Here is a 26,633-nt window from a genome sequence, read left to right as displayed (position 1 = left end):
AAGACATTTGAAGACATCATGTTCAGCTCTGTGAAGTTGGACATTTTAGGAGAGTTTTTTGAGTTTTCATAGACTAAATGATTAATCAATTAATTTAAAAATAACCACCCCGTATAAAAAGTAACCTTTTGTCGCAGTCCTATATCTATCAAATGTTGTTTTCATTTTTTAAATAATGTAATTACAGTGAGTGTTTACAGCAGGGGGACAGTGGATGTGGAATTGACTCAAAATAAACCACAGTGTCCATGTTCCTTGTAATCAAAGCACATGAAGGATCACTGGTGTGTTCTTGATGTTTTTTGACAACAATGATGCTCTCAGGTCTGTGGAGGAAGCTATTACAGACTTTGCAGTGGGATCAGTCCATTGTTGGTTTTGGATTTGTGGACTCATGGATTTGTTGAAAATAAGAAAAATATTCTAAGACATAAAAAAAATACACATTTGGTTACCAAATGTTGCTGCAAAGTGATGTCCTTGTGGAAGAGGTTTTTTTGTTGTTGTTTGTTTGTTTGTTTGTTTTTTTTGAAGAATGAACTCATTATTCTTAACAGACTTCCCTCCACCCTGATACTCAGACAAGATATGATGCAGATGCTGCTGAGTATTGGAAACAAGGTAGTGTGTAGTGCCCTGCTGCAGGACAAATTATGTAATGATGATACTATATCTAAGTTAGTGTTTTTATAGCATGACAAATATTTTTCTAGCATGCTGGTCAACATTTATGCACCCTTTATGTATATATGCGGCTTCAGTTTTCACCTTGCACATCTGGTGCAACAATCAAACTTAAACATACAACAAGAATGGATTTTGAAATACCAAAGTCTTATGTGTGGACAAAGAAACTGAATATGACTTGTAGCTACTGTTAGCACTGTGGAAAAACGTTACGTCTACCAAAAAAAAATTGCGAATTGCAGCAGTCTGATTGATTTTACACAATATTTTTTGTCCGAGCATTTTTACAATTATTCGGATTGCTCCCTGAATAAAATGCACTCTGCAGGTGGAGGACAGTGTAATCTGGCAATTGTGTTAAAAAGGGAGCATTCAAAACAGTATTTTCCCTGCTATCGCATATGACAGGAGGAAAACAGGCCATTATCGTGAAGAATGCCCAGTGTGCAAACTGCAAACACACAAATATACAGTATACAAGGTCCTCATTAAAGTGGCTGAGCAACATGTTACAACGCTCATGTCTCCATTGCATCTTTTCCAGGCTGCGCAACAGCTAATGTCTTCTCTGAATGTGGCATTTGCTACCATGGGGGTTGTTAACACTGCACTGCCCGATGCTGGTGTGTCTTGCCTGTGTTGGCTGCAGGCTTATGGAGTGAAACAGTATATAAAGTTCACAGCTGAATAATTGATAGTGCGTTGGATGGGTCATGGGGTGGCAGCGAGGATGAGGAGGTGGAAGTGGAAGGCAAATATCAGCAGATGATCACTACACTCACCTCAGCCTGTGAGGGCTTGTTAGCAGCTGGATCTGAATAGCTCTCTGCTACATGGAGATATCCAGATAATGAGATTTGGGTAATGAACCAGGGTTATATAATAGTCATATTCCATCGCCTAACTACAGAGAGTTTTTAATTTAGACTGGAGAAATAATGGTCTTCTTCTCAATTGCTGCAATAAGTAATTTTCAAAAGGGAACTTTAACATTAACATTACATTGCAATTACAGCACTTGCACAGGAACTGCAAAAACATGAGCATGAAATGGAATAAAAGTGTAATCTATAATCCAAATAGGCTGCAGTGAAAATGGTATTGTCGCCACCTCAATGAGTTTCCATTTTCTCTTAGATAACAAGTGGTTAAACTTTAGTTTTAGAATTACTCAAAGGACTGAGTGATATCAACTGATGCTAGCAGATGTATGTAGCAGAAAAGAACACAAATGAAAACTAGCTGTATGATCATTCAGTTTAAACTGTAAAGGCTTAAAAGCTATTGTGCCTGATTATACGAGTGTACCTGTTCATGTATATGCACCTTTACGTGTGAAAAGGTGTGAACGTGTGTGCATGATTGTGTGTCTTTGTGTGAAAGGTGTGAACAGAGGGTTCAAACAGCAGGCATGCATTGAGTCCAGAGCCTCTCTTACACTGACTACATCACTGTCCATGCTCGTCGCAGATAGAGATGATGGCAAATGAAATCAGCCATGATTGATACCACCTGCCACATTTTCTGCTGATTTCTCAAGGCAGCATCTGTAGCATTTTATAGACTTGGCTGTGGAGAGGAGGTAGAGATGAAATGGTCTGTGAATTAGCAGAGGTGGTTACAGAACAGAGTTGCACACGGCTCCTGTGTGGTAGCACAGTAAGCAGGTCAAGCAGCAATGAGGCATTTAGTTTAAACTTAGCTAAATTTGGTTGAAATTTCACCATTCCCGATGTTACGTATGATTGTTTCAACAGCATCTAAATGTATGTGGCTGTTCATGCAGGTCCTGAGAGCAGAGTCTGTGTTTTTAGCAATAGTGCCAGCTCTAGGGATGGTTCTGCTGGTTTGGTTCATTTGTTTGGTTCAACCACTTCAGCTCAGACTTAAATATCTGAACAACTATAGGATGGATTGCACTTTCCCTTTAGCACAACCATGAGGTCTACATTCTTGTTTTTCAGTAAAATGTCTTAACAATTATTGGATAGATTGTCACAAAATGTGCTACAGGCATTCATGTTACTATGAGGATGAATTTGTGATATTTACCTTTGTAATATCTGGTGCAATCATAAGGTCAAAATTCAGATTTGTGACAAAATATCTTATTATATATATAATATTTTTCATATTACACACTAACTTTATGTTTAACTTTGAGTCGATGACTTATGATTGCTGCATTCACTCATACTGCCGTTTTGTATATTGATTTATTATTCATTTTGCTCACAGGTAAAGTACCTCGTACTGTACCGTGTAACAAGTTGTACATGCTGTACATTAACTTGTCTTTGTTTATCTATATGTCAAGCTGCATTTACTGTGTGCATTTACTGCAATGTAATTAATTTATTCTGTCTGTCTTCTAACTACAGACAAGTCAATTAAATGATTAGTGGATTGATAGAAAATTAATTGACTATTACTCTGATAAGTGACAAATAGTTCAAGCTAATTTTCAAGCAAATATGCCAAACATTACCCAGAATGAGCTTCTCAATTGTGAGGATTTGCTGTCTTTATTCTATGTGTAAAATTAATATGTTGAATTTTGTATTGTTGGTCAAACAAAACAAGCAGTTTGAAAATGTCACCCTGGGCTTTAGGAAATAATGATGACTTTAAAAAAATTATTTTCTGACATTTAAAAGACTAAACAATTAAAAGATTAAGAGAGAAAGTAATGGATGATTATTTGATTATGAGAAAAGTTTTTAGTTGCAGCCTTACATCACTTTTAAATGTGGAAATGGAAATGGAAACATTGCATACATGTAACCTAGACATCTTAAAAAAAAAACCCAACTTTTTTTTTAACGCATTCAGCCCAGTCTTAATACTGATAGCTGTAATTTATTATAATTGTTTAGCAAGTTTTGGTGGAATTGAATCATGACAATATATGATCATATTCTGTTATCACTCCCAAATCATAATATTAATCAGTATCAGTAATGATGTAGGGGTATTCATTTTTGACATATTGATGAGCCCTGTACCAACACCTGCAAATGACTAAAGTCATGCTTACTTGGAGAGAACACATCTGACTCCTGGGTGTTCCATAGTGTTTTTTAATTGGCCTTTAACCATGTAGTCACATGTGCTCATTGGAACTGACGCATTGATCAGAAGTTGATTATGGATGCACTAGCTAACAGTCACACTATAGCTAAGCCAGCAGCAGCAGCAGTAGCAGCAGCAAGGGATGGAGTAAGAGGCCAAATGCAAAGATAAAAATGTGACAAAATGAGGTTGTGTGGGACTCTTGTGGAATGGATGTACTGTTTAAGTTAAGCTCAGCGTGTAACTCATTACAAAATCTTTGGGGAGGTTTTGCCCAGAGCCCCCTCCAAACCACTCATCCCTCTTCTCTCCCTCTCTCTTGGTATACATTTCAGACTTGTCCTGACTCACTCTCTCTCCCTCTCCCTCTCTCTCACACACACACACTCACTCTCACAGCCAGCCGGTGCTGCAGTGGATCAGTCGCAGAGCTCTGGCGCGCCTGCTTTTCCGCGGCAAATCGTTTCATCTGCTGGAATACGGCTGCGTTACAGGGGGTGGAGTGGGGGGGAGAAGTAGCCTGCTATTTCCGATGCTTCAGCTCTCAGTTCACGCTCCAGTCTTTGGGTTGTTTTTTTTACTTAGCTGCAGCTCCCAATCCACACTCACTTACCCGGGTTGACGTGTTCTACGCGGACTCCGGTGTCCAATTCGCGCGTCGTTTTTGCGTAAAAGTCGTGAGTAAGGGACGCGCTGTCCAATATTCATGATTGATTGCGAGTAGAAAGCGACGCGTTGTGTTTTTTTCCACGTCAAATGTGTGGAATTGCAAAGAAACGAGCCGTACTGAGGTTCGCTTGAAACTTGAACGATGAACATCAGCACCGTTGTCCTGGCATGATCGCTACGAGCTCTGCAAACTAAAGACTGAACTGTGTTTGACTTTGTCCCGAAAATATCCAGCACGTCATTTATAATTAACCACGCATTATGCAGAATTATATGCCGACTAAATTATTTACTCGATTTGCTTAACACTTGCAATTAAAGGTGAATGTTTAGGATACACACTATCTGCAAATCTCAACATAACATCAAAACTCGTTCCTTTTATTTTCAATGAGGCGGACACATGTTGAGTTCACTTAAATTTTAGTTGCAAAATTCGCACATAAAACCACCTTTGCTACCCGCTTGACTCCGCTGCAGCACCGGGCAGCCAACTTAACTCCGGTTTGGCTCACCTTGAACCATGGTTCACATAGCGAGCAGCCCTCCGCGGGTAACTCGCGCAGCCCGCGGGCATGCGATGTTGCTCCGGGCGTCTCTCATCGTCCTTCTTCTCCTCCTCTGGCCACGGCCGTCCGCAGGCAAGAAGAAGCTGTACATCGGAGCGCTGTTCCCCATGAGCGGAGGCTGGCCGGGCGGTCAGGCGTGTATGCCCTCCGCTCAGATGGCCCTGGACCTGGTGAACAACAGGAGCGACATCCTGCCTGACTACGAGCTGGAGCTCATCCACTACGACAGCATGGTGAGTGCATGTGGAGACGAGTCAGAGGAGGTGCGCACTTAACTGATGTGTGGTGTCAGGTCTGTGAGGGATCTAATGATCTACCTCTCTGACTTTTGTCGTATGGTGTGCTGTGGACTATAACATTTATCACCTCTCCTGTGTTTAATTCAGATGTTCCCTCTTGCAATCAATAACGTTTTCTGACTTTATGGAGGATATTTTATTTTAAAGAGTCATTGCAGGTGTAGTCTGCCAAAACAACAGGACACGCTGCCTTTTTCCAAACACCTGTCCTTTCCCAAGTCACAGATCTCACAGGGAACTTTCATAAAAGGACACTTCACTGATAACTAACCCTGAAGTCCTCACTCTGCTTAACAAAGGGGACTGCTATACCACATTCAGTGCTTGGTTTGTGTTAAGTGAACAAACACACCTCCTGCTTGTTGCTCATCAATCATTAATCACGGTGGTATTTTAAAATGTCAGCATTATCAACCACTATAAATCCAATATCCGCCCCCGACTGGTTTCATTTCCCCTCGCTGCCCCAGTTTACCACCCACCTCACTCATAGAGACTTTAATCAAAAAGCACATTATTTATCTTTTTTAAAAAATCCTCTCTGTGCCTTGTTGCTGTACGTCCTAATTGTTATTCTGACAGTTCTTCCCCAAAAAGGAACCATTTTTCTCAACAGAGGAATGAGTGGGGGCACACAAAAACAATTACTGGATATCCCCTCTCTTGAGGGTCGTTATCAATCATGCTGCAGGACACTTGCCTGGAGAGAGGCCGGGGCACCAAACAGTTAACTGTACTGGGACTGGTTAGAAATTTGCTACGAGCTTTATTCTGATTGGTGTACAAGGCTCTGCATTGGAATCCTGTTAAACAGAATAGCAGCAAGAGAGAGTGAGTGTATGTGTGTGTGTGTGTGTGTGTGTGTGTGTGTGTGTGTGTAAGAGAAAGAGATGGAGAGAAAGAGAGGGAGAGTTGGCATGGCAACACAGTTACTCTTGAAGCAAACCACAGAAACAAATAAGGTTTCAGCTCTGTGAAAATATGTGTGCAAATTCATATGCTGGATGTATGCAGAGATGATTGTACAGTGCATGCTTATTCACATAATGTTATACACACACCTTGTTCTTTGCAATCAAATGCTAAACAGATCAAATATATGTGTGTGTGTGTGTGTGTTTGTGTGTGTGTGCACCCTCTGATTACAAGTGTAGTGAAGCAGGCAGCTGCAGATGTAGCTGCCATAAACATAAAGATAAAGCAGTTGCATGAACAGATTTCATAGGGATTGGAAAACATCACTCCTCATGCTTCAGGAGTCACTGGCGCCTCCGGCTCGAGAAATAGATGCAGATCCTTTGAATAGAACAGCTCAAAGAGGCTAGTATAACATTGTCTGAGTGACGCTGGTTAATTCCTTGAATTAAGTCAAGGGGGGAATTTATTGCTCCTGCTCTGGGTACAATGTGTTTGGAATGAGGTTTTTACCTCCTGATTGCAAACGCTTTTCACCTGGCTTGAATAGTAATGAGGATATTACCCTTCGAGAGGCAGAGAAGCAATTATAAGAAACGGGATTAATTAGCTATGATATTTACATCCGGTTATTATGACTTGTTTGGTCAGAGAGCAGATCTCCACCTTTGTTTAACTGTGAGATTAAGACAAGGGTGTAACTGGACCCTTGTTTGCTTGCATCCCAAGATCAAGGCTTGGAGAAATGTAATTATGCAGCCGACCTGAATTTGTTATCATGATGAGGAACTTTTATTGTGTCTTTAAAGTTTGACTTGGATTTGACAAACAGGTGCCCGAACACACACACACCAGTTTGTGACCATTAGAGTTAGGAGTATCAAGCGATGTCCTCAGCTTGTTCAACATCATACAATATTCATGAAGCTCAACACTTAATCCCAGCCTGTCCTTTTAATGGATGCAGATACCCTGTGGTAGCAGACTGCTTGTTTCTCTGGCTATCCTGGCGACGGCATCAGACTATTTACAGCCTTCTGAGATCTACACACACACGAACAGGCACATACACATGAATACACATTCAGTGCGTGCAGACACACAGGCACACTCTTCATGCAGGCCGTTGCCATGGATATATCAAAGCCGAGACTGCAAACTTTGATCAATTATTAACAGTGATAGCGTGAGACAGTGGAGATACAGAGAAATGGTGAAACAAGGTGCTTCCCTCACTTCCGCCCTTTATTTTAATTGGCAGCCGTGACACAATTTTCCATCCACTGTGGCATAACCAGTATTCATCACTGGTCCTCATGCATGTCCGTTGGCATACACGCCTGGAGTGGGGTGCCAGACGCAATTATGAGGAAATTAGGAGAATGTAACTGCGCATGCTTTGAGATTCAGCACATAGGCTGTCCCTTAGGCCCTTATCTTATCCCCTCTTCACACTCTTTTTATATTATATAATCTGGAGTATAATTACAGAGTGTACTATGACAAGTCAGTGTCCTCTCTCATTCTTCCCAGCTGAGGGAACCTTCAGTTTCTGTTTAAGGTTCCTGCAAGTTGGGTTTGACTGATTGGAAATCCTACATTGGCATGTTAACATTGATGCTGATATTAGCTTGGGGACTTTCAGCACCAAGGGCAGCAACAGAAGTGCTGGTGCTATGTCATATATGTGTGTGTAGCTGTATAAGTGTATTTTTATGGCTAGGTACACACACACATGTGCTAATGCGTGTGTGTGTGTGTGTGTGTGTGTCAGGAAATGTGAATGTGTACGTGAAGGGCATCAGGGCCGTCAATCTAGGCGCTCTCATGAGCCAGGGAGGGCCAGGAATGAAAGTGGAAATGGTGATGACCCCAGAGGGTTGTGGAAGACAGACCTCCAAGAATAGCAGAGATTCCTCAGCCTTTATTGCATACCTGCCAACACCCCTGTTTTCTCTCTCTATTTTATTTTTTCATAAGGGAGACTATGTGTTTTTACACCTCTTACAGCATTGTGTTCCCATTTTGTTACCAAAGGTTTTATTTCTCATGCTCCTTCGAATGATTGAAAGGTTCAAGTATAGAGTCTGATGCCATTTTGCAATTGTGTTCAAGAATAGACCCCCGTCATTATATAACTTTACAGCCCGTTAACCTTTTCATATTCAATTTACTGTGGAATAAGGATGGAATAAGTAACGGTAAGGGGTGAAATAGATAAATTTATTAATCAAACAAAGTCATGCACAAGTTTATCGTTTTCGCTTTGCTCTTACATTACAGATCAAGGGTTTTGATATCAGAATTTAAGCTTGATTTTAGCAGCATGTTCCATAATCTCCATAATTTTAAGTATTACAAGATGATTAAGTCATTTTTGAGCTTTTTAAAGTGATATTTATCCTTTGGTGATTGGGTTTGCCACTGGTGTACCACCCAATAAAAGTGTTTTTCTCACTAATGTATTCCATTATATTTTCCCAGCAAACATTCAGCTATAATTTATTTTTTATTTAAGCTTTGCAGCCAAGCCCACTTCTACAACAATATTTAAGCTTTCTTCTACACTGTTGCCAGCTTTGTTCTAATTCAAAATGTATAAAATATTCTAAGATATTTTGTCTGAGGGCTAGACAGTATGTACATAATTGTGGTTGGAATACTTAAATAACCTCTACAAGGTCAGAATCTTCACTTTTTAATTAAATTGTAATTTCTACATGTTATGAGCAGCGAGTAATTTGGAAAAATTATTAAAACATGCTGTTATTAAAAGCTGTGACATTGGATGGTAATGATGGATTGATTAAATACTTCAAAGATAATCAGCGTAGGCAATGAATTACAGCTCATCAGGGTAAAGTTAAAACACTGTAACACCAGAGAGCTAACAAGCTTCTTCTCAGTATGCTGCCAGCTGACAGCCACAGTGGCAAAGAACACAAATAACCTTTGGGAAAGACAGTGTTTAAAAAGGGTGTGTGCGTCTGTCTGCATCTCCCTCACATGAAGATAACACAGCAATTAGTTTTATGAGGGATAAGCAGCCGTGTGCTGTGGACGCCCAACAGACTGCGGGTCTGTAACCAGCTGAACAGTGCAGCTGCTGATTTTACCCAGAAACACCAAAGAAGGGGAAGTGATCTGTGAAATCAGCCGGTGTAGTGATTGATTGGGAGGAAAACCTGCAGCCTCTCGGGCCCAAGGTTGCCTGTTCCCTCATAACATCAATATTGTGAAGCTGCTTTCCCAGTCAGTAATAATGCTATTAACCCAGTGAATTTAGGACGGCCAGCGGTGCAAGGAGATGGACTTGGTGTGTAATTTTACAGGCATGCACTCATAAACTCTAACTAGTTATAGTAATCAGCTTAGGGCTATATTTTAATGACAAGTAAATAGGATTTGTGTAGAGATTTATGTTGTTGTTTGTCAGTGAGTCCAAAGACGTGTAAAAAAAAAAAAGCCTGCCTTCTAGTGATCAAGTGGCAGTCATCATGGCAAAGCATTGAACCTAATGTCCACCCAAATGTTTTTACTCAACCCCTGTTGGCTTGAAAGGCAGATGTAACCCATTAACATACACCCTGCCTTTTGTGATGGTGTGGTAAACACATGAGGATAGTTTCACATTTGTCCCCATGCTGGCATTATTTTAGGATTTTAGCTTTTATTTGATAGTATACAATTTAGTGGTAGACGGTTTATGTGGGAAGAAAGTGGTGAAAAGCAAGGGCACTGTTTCGCTTGTAGTTCTATCACTTCATTTCTTAGCATGCCAAGCAGCTAGTCCCGGCCTAGCTGGCCCGTCTCGTTACTTTCTGATTGTGACTCACTGAATACGTAGTGCAGCTCAGAGAGTGTATTCTGACCTCTTGTTTTGTAAATGCAACAATGGCTGAAGCTCTTGACAAGAGACGATCACCACCACCCACTCCAGGCAAGAAGCCACGTTCCACGGCAGAGAAAACGTACAAATAGCCCCTTTAAAGAAACATGTGGCCCAATAAATCAAAGAGTCAGAAATCTATGTTTAGGACGAATAAAGAAAAGCAGAGATGAAGTGAGAACATCAGCAGTCAGGGTTCTGCTTTAATAGGGTTCAGATTGAATTATCTAAGTGCATGTAAACGTCCTGACTTTTTCTGTGATGGCATGACACCACTATAATTCCACCCAATCTAGAGTTAATGGAAAACACATCAATCAATAAGAAGCCCAGCTATTCCACATATTCCTTGGTCTCGAGTGGTGATTACCTCTTCAGAAAAATCACAGGGCTGCTTCAAAGAGACTATTCAGCCGTTGAGACAAACACCCCAATTAGGAGCCATATTTGGTTGTTGCCATCATCGGCCTCAGTATGATTGTTTGTGACACTCATCTGGAGTGTGTTTTTTCCCTTAAATGTGCATGTGTGTGTTTGTGTTTACAAGCCATGTCTCCTCTTCCATGCTGAATCATTAGATGTGTCAGGCCAGTTTATCTGTGACTCTGATGAGCAGTGTGGCGGTGACGGGCTGGCGGTAATCTGGCTGACAGAGCAGTGATGGATCATTCCAGCCACACTCTCACCACCTAGACATGCTGTAAATGACTTTATTGGGGGGTTGTAATGACTTGCGATGGCTGCTCTTGTGGTCGTTGAGCTCACTTTTGTTTGGGTTTTTTGCTTTCTTTCTGCTTTTATGTCTTGATCTGTGGACAGCGTGTTGTCTTTTGATGATACATGCTGGCCCTGTGGATGTGAACTCTGTGCAGATAATATTCCTGTCTTCTCTTCTTCCAGCTTGCCTTCTCTCTTCACATTTGCATTTGCTTGTTTGCTGCTCCCTGCTACTTTTGTGCCATTTTTCTTTACTTTATCTTGACCCTGTCTGTTTTGTTTTTTCCATTTTCCTGACTTGTCCTTATATTTGTCCTACTTGTCTTCTCTCTTCAAATTTACATTGACCTTTTTGTGGCTCCTTGCTACTTCTGTGTCATTTCCCTTTACTATATCTATTCTATTCTGTTTTCTGTTTCTGTTTACAGTTCTCTCCATCTCCCACACTCCATTGCTTATTTGTTTCCTCCGTTTCCTCACCCATCTGTCTCCCTCATTCTTATCTCTCCCATTTTCTCCCTCTGATTCCGGCATGTCTGTCCTTTGCCTGTTTTTCCCTCTATCTCGATCACCTCAATTCATTTCTCTTCCTTATTATTGATCCACCCATCCATCTGTTCATCTGTCTGTCCATTAAACAATTTCTCATTTTGTCCTTCCAGTGTGACCCAGGAGAAGCCACCAAGCTGCTGTACGACCTTCTGTACACAGAGCCCATCAAGATTGTCCTGATGCCCGGCTGCAGCGGCGTCTCCACACTGGTGGCTGAAGCTGCTCGCATGTGGAACCTCATAGTGGTGGGTGTCTTTTACTGTTTATACACCCTCTGTCTCCAGTCATTTTAGATCAGAGGTTTTTATGATAGGGGGTGGCTCGGAGGGAGAGACATGAGGCATGAGCCACTATTTGTGTCAAAAAAACTGTACTCATAACTCAGACAAACCTGAACACACTGACGTGGTGTACTTATTTTTAGATTCAGTGTTCCTTACACTTCCCTAATATATCAATATCTCTGATGTCTATCCTAACTTAATGTCCAGAATTTTCCTGAGAATCAATTTCCTTCAGTTTCAAAGGAATCCAGTGATAGTTGTTTGTACATCCAAGGGTACACTTCAGACACAAATTTTTAACAGTTAATTTTAGTGCATAATGTTAATGATGTAAATACAGCAAAAATGTATTCAAATATAGGCTAATTAGATAATTTTGTTTTTATGGATATCTGTGTCTGCTGTAACCCCAAAACTGCGGAGGTAACGGAAATATTATTGGTGGGATTCACAGCACTGAGAAATAACATTTAAAAATTCAACAACAGCATCTCTTTCCAGTGTCCCTATTCCTCTGGAAAATCCACATAACACACTGTCACAGGGGCTGTTTTTTTCTGTAGAAGATTATTGTCAATGACAGTAGTTCACAGCAAGGTCTGTGGATTCACCTCCACTGCCTGTAGGGACAGATAAATATCTCAAAATCTAAACATAAAAAATTGAAGCTATCTGCATTGCTATACAGCACTGGGAGTAAGGGGTCTGACAGTTTGCAACTTTCCCAAACCAGCAATTCAACATTCACACACATTTCAGACAGCAGTTGGCCAGGTTTGTGGAGGTGAGCTAGTAAGCAGGTTTTGAACTTCTCTCTCAAGCTCTCTCATTTCCCTCTATACATAACCATTTCTGCCTTTTTTGTATGTACAACCAAGCGCGTTGTTAAGAATGAAAACTGTGTAAAAATGTGCATATTTTAACAAATACCACATCTTGCCTCGCTCTTTGGCAGTCGAATATCCATCCCACCTTTGAGTGTGGAAATCCAGAACAGCTTTAAAAAAATTTCATGTTCAACCATGTTGTATGAACTATTTCCTCTCAACCATAACACATCCCTAATACTGTAAATAAAAGAGACCATAGTTTTAACAACCTATAACTTTTATCTTAAAATTAAAATCATATTTGCCGTAAAACCTGTTACTTTCCTTCACAAAGAAGAGAAAGAGAAACCTTGACACTGACACCTAAATCTTCAGCTGTTTGTGCTGGAAGAATATCGGCCCTCTGTTTTGTGCAGGCAAACAGTGTATAATGTACTGTAGATCCTGTTGACATTCATCTAAATGATGATCTTTTCTACTTCATGGTAATTACACTAAGTTGCAAAAATCAATGCTGTAGTTGGTCATTGATTTTGAAATGCTTCACAAAGCACCTTTAATTAGTGATGAGACTTTGCAAGGCAGTTTCACAATACTGCATTGACAGCCACAATTTAGCAGAGGACAATATATACAATACATAAATTTATTACAAGTATAAACACATGCCAGATCTATAACTCAGCAAGAGATCTGATGCTGTCCTCTGGTGCTGTTATTTTTTGGAAATATTTTCAGTCAGTTTATATTGTTTATCTCATTCTCTGTCTTCTCTTGATCTGCCTTGCTGTCACTCACAGCGCTCTGCATATTAGTTTTGTCCTGTAATTGAAGTTTCATCCAGAGATTAGTCATCGAGAACAATCAGTTCTAGTGGCTGGCATCTGCCCCTCTTTCTCGTTTTTGGTCTTTCTTCTTTGTCACCCTTTCTTTCCTCATCATTAAAAACTCTTTTCCACTTTTTGACTCTGTCTTCCTCTTTCCTCTGTCTGTTGTCGCTGCCTGGAGCTGGTCTGCTCTATTTCAGCCCCTTTTTCCCTTCTTTCCTTCCTTCTTTCCCCCTTTCCATCTCTACAGTCTTTCTCTCCCACTCTTCATTTCCGCCTCGCTCCCTCAACTTGAGCAGTTGATTCTCCCCACACACAAAAGGATCTGTCTCTCTTTACTACACGCCACCACTGGCACAACCTCCTAACCGCCACACTCAATTATTTCTGTATGCGCTCTGCCTGCAGGAGCCTCCTCGCATGTCAAGCAGGCTCATCAGAGCGCAGGGGAGGCAAAAGCAACCTCCATTTCTGGACGCTGATCAAGGAGGGGCTCTTAATTTGATCCCCCATCTCTTTTTCTAAAAGCTCTGTAAGCCATAGACGGGCATTGATCTGCTTCTACAAGGCTAACGGAGAACTGGCGAACTGAGAATCAAGAAATATTGTTTGTGGTTTTTGGGAAGCTTCGATGTGGAACTTTGCCTGTCTGTTGCAGAGTGCTGCTACATCGGTCTATTTCTGCCACAGCTACTTTTTGCTCCATTTTAGTTTTGTCACTGTTGTCGTGTCTGGTGAAGGTTTATTTCAGTGTTGCCATGGGGAAAAGCTTGCAGCTCTAAGTTTGGTAATTTTCAGGTTTTGACCTCAGTTAAATTATTACAGTCTACCAGACACGGTGCTAATGAAACTCTTGCAAAAACCAGATTGGATAAATTATTGAACTGTTTTATCACTTAGCTCTGGTGGTGTCCAGCCATGTTAAATTTATTGGTTTTATTTGCCCAGTATTTGAGATATTTGCCTCTGCCAACAAATGAGTTGAATGGAATTTAATTAACACTGACAAATTTAAAGTTTTAACAGCATTTGACAGTCTCAAATGCAGACTGTCTTTTTTTCACTAATTCACTGCTCTGTATATAATAGTTATTCAATAGTTAAATCTATACTGAGCAGTAAACTGAAATTTTTTTGACATTTATAGATCATCACTATTATGTGTCATTGACTGGTGTTGTGTTGCATTATGGGATTGTCAGTGGAACAGAGTCAGTGTCATCCCCTTAATGCTGTAATTCCTTTGCGGGATTTTGTGACCATTCTTATATATATAGGGTAGGGTTTAACAGTGAATCTAAATATTATTGAAATCACAATATGGCCAAGTTTCTCAGTCAAATTTTGGACAGTCAAAGTGGCAAACAGTAACTATAATTCACCAGTAAGTAGTGCTGTGGATTATCCAAATTAAGCCAGACACTGTTTCTAGAAAAAGATGTAATTACAGAAGTACATTACATAAATTAATTAGCACAGTATTTTGTTTGACATTCATGGTTCCTAGACATTGAATCCTGATTGTATCCTGAACCATAGTGATCCCCTGACTTTTAATCTAGCACCATCATCAAGTCAAAATTTCCCTACATACAGCCTCACCCAAGCATGGCTATACACTCTTAGCCTATTTCAGTAAACACAAATTACATGTATAAACACAGTGAGTGTTTACAGCAGTGGGGTGATGTGTTGAATAGTTGTGTTGTGTAACTCCTGCCACACTGTCTGCATGTGCTCAATCATGTTACGCACACCTATCACCTTTATCACTGAACATGTGTCATCCACCAAAGCTGCTGCTGCTGTCCCCGGATCCTCCACTGCCGCGCCCAGATCAGCTGTCACTTCCTGTATAGTTTCCCTTCCTTCGCACTGATCCCTTCATCTACCTGTTTGTGCCCTCAGGGATTTGTTATTGTGGGGAGTCCACATTGTACATGACATTTGACATCTATCATCAAGTCCCCTCTCTTCACCCATGGGAGCGCCCAGTGGCAAACATCCCAGGGCTGTAGGTAATGGGGCTGAGATGAGAGCTGGGGAAGAGGATGGGCTGTATGTATCTGTAATGGCTCCCTAAACGCCAGGTTTCTCATTTTAAAGGATACCTGTCGAGATTTTATCTCCGGTTGTCACTGTCAGACTAATTTGTAGAGGAACAGTCTTCTCCCTGTGTCTATTGGCATTTTCCACCATCCCTTTTCCCTGCTGCTTTGGATACACATCTTAGCAGTCTGTCTCTCCACCATAAGGGATTTCTTTTGCTGGGAATTGTGCCTGAGAAATCAGATTATATAGGTCCAGCTGAAAGAAACAGATGATCACTTGGGCTACTGTTTGCAACAACAATAATTAGATCATTTGTTTATTTGTTTCTTTTTTAATGGAATGTAGAAAGTGTTATCACAATTTCATGGAAATATATGCATGGGAAATCCTGCATGCAGTGTTTTTTTTTTTTTTTTTTTTGGTTTGTTTTAATTGAAATTACAGAGTTTATCAACACACCTCATAAGCTGGAGGGAAGGTAAAAGGAGGAGGGAGGGAGTGTAGATGAAAATGAGAAAATGGGAACAGGGATTGTCTCTCTGATTCTGTATTTTTGCTGGCTTTCCTCTCTCTTGTTTGCTGTTTGAACCAGTCGCCATCAAAGAACACTGTGTTCAGGGGAGGAACAAGAGAGTCCTGATTTGAATACATTTGATTGAAGTGTGTTTACTACTGATGCCTGGAAGGGCCTTCAGAAGTCTATTTCTCTGTTTCTCTGTTTCCTTTCCCCCAAACTTCTTTATCATCTACTCCTTTCTGCCTTAGTCACCATTTCCCTCTCTCTTTTTCTCTGTTTTTGTGTTTCCCAGCTGTCCTATGGCTCCAGCTCACCAGCTTTATCCAACCGTCAGCGTTTCCCCACCTTCTTCCGCACGCACCCGTCGGCCACCCTCCACAACCCCACCAGGGTGCAGCTTTTCCAGAAGTGGAAGTGGACTCGCATCGCCACCATCCAGCAGACCACTGAAGTCTTTACCTCAGTCAGTACCTTTAATCACTTCAACTCCACACTTTCGTTTTATCTTCATCTCTGTGTCCTTCTTCCTTTTCTTTTATCTCTTTCCCTTGCTTTTTTAAAATCACTTTCTTCATGTCCTATCATTTTTGGTAAAGTGTGGGTGTGGGTTTCCTGATTGCTTGCCTGCCTGCCTCTGTTTGTTTATGAGAGCAGTTGTGTTCTCAGGCTATACGATACACCTTGAGGCAATCTCTCCTAACGATTGATGGAGGATTTTTGAAGTAATTTGTTGGAATATTGGTTGTGAGAAATATTGATCAAACAATACATCTCTCCCAGGCACAGCGGTCGATACCATGACACTTGGGTTGGTTCCTGTAATGGAGGTTAATGATCCCACTCTCACTTTCTTTCCTCTCCCTTCTCACATTCTTCTTTTCTTCTTTTTGGTCATGTTCTTTGTCTAAAAATCTATCCTGTACCATGCCACCTTTCTTATTTATCATACATCCCTGCACTGTCCATCCTCCTCTTGACATTTCTCACATACACTTCGGATGATTTTTTTTCCCCCTTCAGACCTTGTTGCTTTTCTTCTGTCTTTTTCTGTAATCCCAACCCTGTTACCTCTTTCTGTCACTCCGTTCAGCTGCTTCTCTAACCTCTTCCTCTCTTCCCCCCTTTCTGCCTGTCTGTCTACCTCTGTCCTTCCCTTTCATCTTGCAGACTCTGGACGATCTGGAGCAGAGGGTGAAGGAGGCAGGCATCGAGATCAGTGTTCGCCAGAGTTTCCTCACCGACCCGGCTGTTGCTGTCAAGAACCTCAAGGTGCTTTGATTAAAAATTCACCTCAGCTGCTGGTCGTCTCTCCCCCCCCCCCCCCCCCCCCTTTTTCTCCTTCCTCCTCCAGCTCACAGCTGCACACGATACCATTAGCATAGAGGTGATTTGATAGAGGAAATTAATGCGCCATGCTAATTAGCAACTCCTGAACAGCAGTACGTGCCATTCTGTGAAGCAGCAGGAACTTTGGAACGCTGCGCTGCCACATCAAGCTGTGCTATTGTGAAGTTATATTGTTGCTGCCGATGTAACTAAGCAATGTTTTGTTTTGATTTCATGTTTTGATGCAGCGCCAGGATGCAAGGATCATTGTGGGGCTCTTTTATGAGACTGAAGCCAGGAAGGTGTTTTGTGAGGTTAGTACCTTTTCCCGCTCAATTGATCCCAATACGCTGAACCTGACTGGGTATTAGCAGAAAATTAGCTCTGTAATGAGCTGTTTGAATGTCTGAATGAATTTCCATGTTTGGCAATGATACAACATGCTCAACACATCTCTGGGAATAATTCTCCTCATGCTTATTTATCATTCTCTCCCTCCCTTCATCCACCCTCCATATCTGCCCCCTTATCCTCCCTCCCTGCTGCAGGTGTTCAAGGAGAAGCTCTACGGGAAGAAGTATGTGTGGTTCCTGATAGGCTGGTATGCTGACAACTGGTTCAAGATCAAAGACCCAGCTATCAACTGTACAGTGGAGAACATGACGGAGGCTGTGGAGGGACATGTGACCACTGAAATTGTCATGCTGAATCCTGAGACTGTCCGTGGTGTCTCCAACATGGTGGGTCATCCTCTCTCCAATTACTGTAATGATTATATTAAAGAGACATCAAATGATCTTTGATGTTAATTAATGACAATGACAAGGAATTGCAACATGACAGGCTTGAAACAACAGCTTATGGTGTGTAATTTCTAAATAATGAGTCGGCTTTATGTTATGGACTGAAATGAGTGAAACATACATCACAAGGCAAAAATCCTCAAGGCACTTAGGTCCAAGGCAAGTGCTTAATGAGCTTCTAATGACGTCAAATACACAACTGCAATTTGTCATGCAAACACATACGAGAGATGGAGTTCACAGTTGAATTTCTCCAGGACCAAATTCATAGGGAACTTGACATATATAATAAAAACTGAGGATAAATCAATACAGAAACAAATATATATTGCACAAATCCATCATGAAGTGCATTACCTACAAACATCAAATACACCAGTAAACTCCATTAACTGATTAGAACTGAAAAATACTCAGAAAAGGAACAGCTTAATTTATGGTAATTATCACCTGTACTTTTATTATCTCCATGCACTCAAAAGGTGTAAAGAAAAATGGGAATAAAGTGCTAATGTGATGCTGATCATGTACCAGCATCTAGTACATGAAAAAAGAGGAAGAGGAGAAAAAACCCATCACAACAATGAAACTATAACAATATAGTTGTCCGGACTTTCCTGACTCCTGATTTTCCTGTAGCACCACCATGAGGTCGACATTTTTGTCAATTTTTGGCATGGTTGCCATGCCTACAATACTAATGACGTTCTGATCACTTCAATTACACAATGCTAATTTAACTAATATGGTGAACATGGTAAACAATATACTTGCCAGATATCAGCATGTTGTGAGCATGTTAGCATGCTACTGTAAGCATTTAGCTCAAAGTGAAGCTGTGCATAAATAAAGCCTCTTAAAGCCGTTAGCAAGGCTGTAGGCTTCTGTTCAGACAGAGAGCAGAGCAAATTTTCGTCCCATGTCATGAGCGTGAATTTGACCACAAGACTATTAATCCAAGAACACAGACATCAAAGTTAGCTGTAAGCTAAGCACAGTTGGTGAACATGTTGAGAACCCTAGTACTTTCTGTTACTTCTCTCTCTTCTTAACACTGCGCATTTATGATGCAGTTTTGACATTTTTATTGTGTTTGTCCATCAGTTTGCACTACCACGAACAAGTCTTTCCACTGACTTTGTATGCAGTTGTCCACTTCATGTTCTGTCTGACTGCACATTAGCTTTCTTTAATAATTGAATTAAACACTGACAGATTCCTAGATTTTTTCAGCAATGTAGACAAATAATAATGAGTCCCAAAATACTGTAAAAACTACTAATTTTTAAATAATCAGATTTTTTCATTTAACCTTTTAGTGTGTCAGCACAGCAGTTTCCAATGATCCCTTTTCAGTCAGTCATATAGTGCGCTGTGATGTTGTCCTTCTTGGATTTTTGTTAATGTAGTTTGAGCTCTTCGTTTGTTCATCGCATTATGGTCAATGCTACTCTTCCTAACTGTTCAGCTCTTCTTATCCATAATAAACGACCTCTGATATTTGTGTCAAATGGATGGATCCCAGTGAAATGAGTTTTTCCCGTAGTCAATGGTTTTTCCACGAAAGACCAGACACTGTCATAGATTCAATGAACTGCGTATGACCTTAATCAATATTAGGCTTCTTAAACTTCTCAGAGGGTATAATAATTATTATTTCTCCTTGGATTATTTGTTTAAATCACCAGGGCCACACTCTTTTTGAATGTCTTCCTTTATGATTTGGCTGACCCTCGTTTAGCCTCTCAGGTACCTGTTGTTTTCTGCTTCGCTTTTGCCCATCGTTCTCCTCTGTTCACCTGTAATCCTCTTAAACTGTCTCTGTCTCTCTCCTCTCCTATTGTTCGACCTTCTCTGACTCTGCTGATCTATTGTGGATCATCCTTTCACTCTTCTTGTTTGTCCACCTCTCCTTTCCCATCTCTTTTACTATTTCCTCATCCCCACCTTCTCCACCATCCCCCCATCTCTCCCTCCTTCCCTCGCTTGCACTTCATCAGCAGCTGTTGTTTATATTCATACAGCACCTGCCACTACCTGCTGATTTAGCTGTTGACGTGCTGCTCAACGGGTGATAAGAATTACAGCCACAACTCTTGCTCATAGTCAATCTATTCAAATTCAATTTCCAAGTTTGAAATTGGCATATTTCTTCTAGATAGAAGACTCAGATGAAGCTAGTGTGCCAGTACTGCAGGGTCTGCAATAGCACATTGTCAGCTAGTTTTCAGTAGGTAGTGGCAGATTTAAATGCCAAATGCCAAGGTGGAATTTCAACGAGATCAATTTGACATAGCTGAACTGGAGGTGTGTAGGTCTAATTGGTCTCCACAGGGCCACCTTGATGATATCATAGGTGTAATATATTTATCCCTGCTTTCAGTGGGAGTTAATGTTTATTGGTGTTCAATTATATATAAAAAAACAGCTGTTTAATTATATAAAAACAGCTTGATTGTACTCTTGATAAAACTTGGAAAATTGGAAATCATATCTAAGATTTTAGCAAAGCAAAGCAGTCATATAAGTTGTCCTAGTCCTATATTTTTGATGATTTAATTTCTTAATTCACAGTGGTACCACTGTGAATGTATTATATTTTTGTATAATTTTGTATTATGTTTCAGTTGTCAGTTAAAAGCAGGAATAATAATCTCCATCATATCCAGTGAAGAAAATATTCTTCAATATTCTTAAATATTTTTCCTTGTTTTGAATTGTAAACGGAGCACCCTCGTTTTCGCTAATTAGCTAAAGTTGTGTCGAAATCTGGCAAGAGGTATTTGCAATATTAGAAGAAAACTGCCTCTATATGTAAAAAGCATGTGTAATAAATGTATTAAATGTCACACTGCAGTGTGACAGCATAGCATAGCATAGCAGGCACAGCTCTTAATGCCAAAAGGCTCATCTGAAATAATACAACAACAAAAATACAACTTTAATACAGTATAATCCTAATAGAACATATTGTCCACATGGAGGTCACTTGAGTGGACCAAGTGCCCCTCTGGTCAGCTCAGTTAACTCTCAATTGCTCCTCAGGCTGATGTAAGTGCCCTCTAGTCTGCCCAGGAGCTCCTGTGGCCTAAGTCCCCCTTTGGTTACTACAAATGCTGATCTTGTGCGACCATGAGAAATATGGTCCCTAATTCTGCATTGAGAAATGGTGACATGCTGTTATTTGATATGCACCTCTCTCCTTCTTAGTTTTGTCAAAATTTATATGTATTTTGGACTGGGGCTGATCGACAGTTTGATCCCCTTGATTTCATCACAAGGGAACAACAATGCTGCCACAGTCTGTGTCTTTACCAAATAATAGACAAATGAATGTCTGATTGCACAAAAATAAAATCTGATGTATATAAAATCAATGTACCCTTGTTTGGAGCATTGTATTTCTTCAGAGGGACACCTCTTTGATGTCCTTTCTGTCCTGTTTCTGTTAGACATCGCAGGAGTTTATCGCCGCCTTGATGTCTCGTCTGGGAGGAAAGAACCCAGAGGAGACTGGCGGGTTTCAGGAGGCTCCTCTGGCCTACGATGCAGTGTGGGCTCTGGCCCTTGCCCTCAATAAGACTGTCGCACCTCTGAAGGCCAAGGGCCGACGTCTGGAGGACTTCAATTATAACAACCATGACATCACCTCCGAGATCTACAGGGCCCTTAACACAAGCTCTTTTGAAGGTGTTTCGGTAAGTGCAGAGGATGAAAAAACAGATGGGAAAAGAAATGCAGATAATAAAAACAACTGTTCATGCCATAATTTTACTACTCTATAGTTATTTATCATGTGAGAATATGCAACATTTTTCATTTGTCATTGAATGCAGTGTTTTTGAACTTTAAAAATTCCAGTTGCTACTTTTCATGGTGATCAAACTGTAGACACAGATTTTAAATTGATATCACAAAATCAGCAATGCAGCAGTTCACTGAAATTTTCAAAAGAGTATAAATCTTTCTGATAGATACATATTGATATATAATAAATGAAGATTAAAAACCTAAAGTGAGCACATATAAAATGACAGTAAGAATACTTACAAACTGAGTGGGGGCACAACTTCAATAAGTCTGGTAGATCAAAGTTGGACCATGAAGTTAGTTTGTAAACTGTGATGGATTTTCCTAATTAACAGCTTGGGTAAGAACATTGCTGTATGCCATGGCTGGATATATCTCCTATGGTGCCACAGGGCACAAATTTGTTCTTGGGACCTGCTGACCTCCACAATAGATGTCAATGTCAACAAATTTGATAACTGATTAATTGTGCAAGTCACTCTCTAAGAGTGTTTTCACTTTTTTTGCTTATGGATAATTTAGGTCTTCAAAATAGATCGACACATAGTCACTCTGCAAGACCAGTGTCACAAGATGTAGGACCTGACATAGTTGATATTCAGCTTTACAGGTGCAAATCCATAACAAATTTGTGTATAATTGAATTGTGTTGACGAAAATACTCTGGAATGATCTTGAGGCTTTTTGGTATCAGTTTTCACGTCTGGCTCTTGCCAAGAAAACAAATATGTGTGTTTATTAATATGTTCAACTACTCCTTAATGGAAGTAGTTAATTAGTTGCAGTAAAACAGACTTTCCCCTCATTTGTGTCTCAGGGCCAGGTGGTGTTTGATGCCCAGGGTTCCAGGATGGCAATGACTCTCATCGAACAACTGCAAGGTAAAACACTCCCACACTCTCCTCTGAATTGCAGTATCTGGTTTTAACAGTAAATGTCACTCATTCATGAAAGAAAAAAAAAAAACTGATGACTGTATTCATCATGTATTGATTGTTACTCTGGGCTTATTTCAGAGCAAAGCCTCTTGTCTGCAGGGGGTGGGGGGGCTTCACTGCCATTGGTCTCAATGCCCTATAATTGCACATGTGATTGGGCTTGATGCAGGAATGCGACTCAAGGCTTCGCTCTAATTGGGCACAAGCCTTCGTTTTAAGCTGTTTCTGGAAATGGCATCCTATTTGTCACCAGTGACTTAATGAGTTTCCCCCTGCATAAGATAAGGTTGAGGATTATTTTCTACCTCTGTTCTCTTTGGCGTCCTAAAGGATGAGAATTTATAATCCTGCCCCTTTCCCCTCACATTCTGTCTCATATTTCCTGTTGTGGTGTCGAGGTAATTTGACATCCACAATGAGACGACCTGACTCGAATCCTTGAATCACTGTGGGACCTCATCAGTATTCCTGGTCAAGACTGCCACATAAGCTCCTTTTTTTCTCTTCCGTTTCTCCTTCTTTTCCCCTTGGTACTTCTTTGTTTGTCCTTCTTTATGCACCTTTTCATCCCTCTTTTCTTTTATCTGTTCATTGTGTGTTTTTCCTATACCCACACATTCCATTAATATGAAAGCACAGGAATGGTAGAAAAATAGCTTAATAGTATGAATATAAATTTTTATCTGCTCTGTCTGGGTTTTTTGCATCGTTTGAAGTCATGATTGCCCACAGAACAACAGGGGACGAAATGAATTATACAAGCAATACTAATTAAACTGTATCTTCCTCTTTCCTGCATCCAGGAGGCAGTTACAAGAAGATTGGTTACTATGACAGTTCTCAAAAGAACCTCTCCTGGTTTGGAAATGATGTTTGGATAGGTAAGATGGAGTTCATGACACTGTCATCAGCCAGCTTCCTGTGCCTGTGTTTGTTTCCTGTCTGTCATGCTGTGACTCAGGGTTACATCTCTGTGCTTTGACATCAGACCTCCTCTGTCCGGCTTAATTTAGCCCTTCTTACTGTCTAAATGATATGTAGTCACGCTGGATTTTCTCTAACCGCTACTTTGGGTGAAGCTAGTTATTTGGATGCTGAGGCTCGCCCCAAAATGAGCTGCCTGCACACTCACTGTCCAACTTGTGTTAAAATGTTGGTGCATAAAATGCACAGTAATCAAAAGGGGCAACAACTAAGTATGACTGGCTAACCCAGTGGTTTTTAAAATCCTTACACTATACATGTTTACATTTTGGCAGTTTGGCACAGACAACTATCACTGGGTTACTTTGATACTGACAAAAATTTAAAAACAGGGAAAGCTCTGGAATATAACATCTTTTTTTTCTTTCTAAGCAGAATGAGGGACCTTTATGTGCAATGGACATTGGGAATAATGTGTATATCCTAGGGAAGGATAAGTCAGACTCAATCTAAAAATATGTGTTTCATGTTGACTGTGTTATGACTCGAATGTGAAGCAAATTGCTCTGCTTCCCCTCTGACGGGAGCTAAGGGTTTTAAAGTACCTTAATGGCTTCCATAAGCTTTGTATCACTGCCTGAGCTGCAGCTCCAACTGCTGACTGTTTTGTTAAGTTGGACAAATCAACAGGCAGCAGTTTGCTTACTGACATGAACCTGTGCCTGTCGTCTCCTATATCCCTCTGCTATATGAAGAAGAGTGAGCTTACGTCACACAAGGCAGAACCTACATTCTACCTCCTGCTGTCCATATTCTAGTTTGCTGTGAAAACCTATTACTGTTCATTTGCTTCAGACACCAAGACCAATTCTGTGGTTGTTTACTGGCCCGTCCCTCCCTGGAGAGGTGACATACTTGTGCCTGGACAGAGTGTGCCACTAATCAATCCTGCACGCCGCAGTTGCCCATTGAGAGACGCCTTTTTTTAGGCTTTTAAGGAAATGAGCTGTTGCCAAGGCTTAACTGAACCCAGAAGAGGTAAAGATTCCAGGTCAGCATGACTGGCAAGGGACGGGTGACCTGCATGCATGTCGGCATACATGTCCTTCACCAGGTCGGCTGCCAGCTCTTTAGTTTGGCTTGTTGCAATGTGACGGGCTCGGTGTTAACCCAATTAAAACCAGCTGAGTTGAAGCTGACTTGCCCTCTTAAGTATCAGAGGTGAGTTTTGTTTACTTTGTGTTGTGCCCTTCCCTCCTGGAGCTTGAGTTTGTTTTTTACTGTTTACCAAATAAAGATGCATCCACTTGACATCTACTCATTGAGAGGAAACGAGTAATTTCCTGCTCTCTGGAGCTGACTCAGTTTGGGAAAGTTTTTTTTGTTTGTTTGTTTTTTTGTTTACATTTTTTTATGGGAAGGGGGTGCACATGATTTGCTCCACACTGACAGGGTGGAGTACATGGGGGTTTTTAGCTTAACCCCTTTGCTTGTTTTCCTGTGTGTCTACCAGGCGCCTCCGTGCCTCACTTTCTCACTCTCTCCGCGGTCGCTCTAACAACCACTTCAGCTCAGCTCTTCTTCTAATCGCTGTGGCAACTGTTATAGAGCTGGGTCTCCATGGCAACACCCTGTCCTGATTCCTTGATCAAGGACGGAGGAGGGTTTAAATGGTGCAAATGCATTGACTGAATGGACGGTTGACACATGCACACACACATGCGCACACACAAAGCAGTGAGTGCACCATTATTCCATACTGTGCATTCATTCATTCAGTTACATTGTTTTAGTATTGCACTCCTAAAACAATGTCAGGTTCACAATGGACAGTTAAAAAAATAATCAAAACTGCATTAGAGCCACAGATAAAATCTTTTTTGTTCCATGTTCTCTTTACTTGTCAAAGCCTGGCCCCTACATTACCCACAGTGCAGCTCAACTCCTGACAGTTGAGTCTCAGATTTGGGGGTATTATATTAGTAGCAGCTAATGTAGCCTGGAGCCTCTAGCCTTAAGTAGAGATGAGGAACGGACTGCAGAGATCTTGTAAACTCACTTCTTTGTAACTCCACACCCACAGATTTTTTTTTTTTTGGTCAAACTTGTAGTCGAACCAGCACTTTGGCACAGCTCCGGATCTCTGGATCCATAAAAGCCTAGATACAATTTCTTTGACACGTGCAGTAGTACTCCCCAAGATGCGTAAACAGACTTTGATGTGAGTTCCCCTTTAAAGGAATTTCAGAAGTTGCATATTGGGTGCATAATGTACTGTATCTATAAACTATTTTTGTCCATTATAAAAGACTGGTACATTTAATGCTGTAGTGTTCAGTGACCAAAGGCAGCAGTTAGCGTACAGACAGTGAGATAGTCAAGTATGGAGGTGCCATTTAGAGCATGTACACTAATAACAAAATTTAAAGTCAAGTAAGCCAAAGCAAGGATGCTAAAATGGGTGTAATGTGCTCTCTTTTACTTGTTCTTGATAAAACTGGCTGCATATGTTACACTTGCATGCGCACACGCACACACATACATAGACTCAGTTGTGCTTTTTAAAATACACTATTTATGTCTGGTTCACTACACATTTGTTCTACTTTTTAACGCATATGTTCTGTGTGCTGACTGCATGCTCTGATGTGGTTCATGTAACAGATACATAACTGACACAGATGGACAAACATTCTCAAACTCATTCTCACAAACAGAAATGGAGGCTTATACGGGTTATCTACAGGTATCAAAAGTCTTAAACTGAATTGAAGTTTGATTTTGGTTTCCTCATAAACCTTAGACATTATTAAAATATATTTAATCTTTCCTGCAGATAGTGGTGTTAGTTCTAAAAGGTTTGATTGCAGGTCTTTGAGAGACGTTGCACACTTTTAAACTAAAAGTGAGATTGTTATGCCAATCCATGTAGTAGTCCATGTAGTAACTGTTC

At 40.7% G+C, this 26,633-nt stretch overlaps 2 protein-coding genes across 4 annotated transcripts in view; one reads left to right on the top strand and one right to left on the bottom strand.

Annotated features, from left to right (window-relative positions):
- The window catches only part of apom (apolipoprotein M), an 89,313-nt gene that overhangs the window by 9,064 nt on the left and 53,616 nt on the right, over positions 1-26,633 (bottom strand). The window contains exon 7 of one of the 2 annotated variants that reach the window (XM_051075907.1): positions 1,185-1,195. The exons of the other annotated variant lie outside the window; for it this stretch is intronic. The gene's annotated coding sequence lies outside the window, so the exon portion shown is untranslated. Of the gene's footprint in view, positions 1-1,184; positions 1,196-26,633 lie in introns of those variants that run through there. 2 annotated transcript variants of the gene reach the window in all.
- The window catches only part of gabbr1a (gamma-aminobutyric acid (GABA) B receptor, 1a), a 62,443-nt gene that overhangs the window by 12,254 nt on the left and 23,556 nt on the right, over positions 1-26,633 (top strand). For both annotated transcript variants that reach the window (XM_018699984.2, XM_018699985.2), the window contains 9 exons: positions 5,070-5,230; positions 11,480-11,614; positions 16,172-16,342; positions 17,047-17,148; positions 17,454-17,519; positions 17,754-17,945; positions 21,461-21,706; positions 22,636-22,699; positions 23,560-23,637. In XM_018699984.2, coding sequence (XP_018555500.1) covers positions 5,070-5,230; positions 11,480-11,614; positions 16,172-16,342; positions 17,047-17,148; positions 17,454-17,519; positions 17,754-17,945; positions 21,461-21,706; positions 22,636-22,699; positions 23,560-23,637 — 1,215 coding nt within the window. The remainder of the gene's footprint in view (positions 1-5,069; positions 5,231-11,479; positions 11,615-16,171; positions 16,343-17,046; positions 17,149-17,453; positions 17,520-17,753; positions 17,946-21,460; positions 21,707-22,635; positions 22,700-23,559; positions 23,638-26,633) is intronic.

Source organism: Lates calcarifer, linkage group LG15, assembly GCF_001640805.2.
Source record: "Lates calcarifer isolate ASB-BC8 linkage group LG15, TLL_Latcal_v3, whole genome shotgun sequence".
NCBI lineage: Eukaryota > Metazoa > Chordata > Actinopteri > Centropomidae > Lates > Lates calcarifer.
Note: the sequence above shows the minus strand (reverse complement) of the source record. Positions and strands in the feature narration are given on the sequence as shown.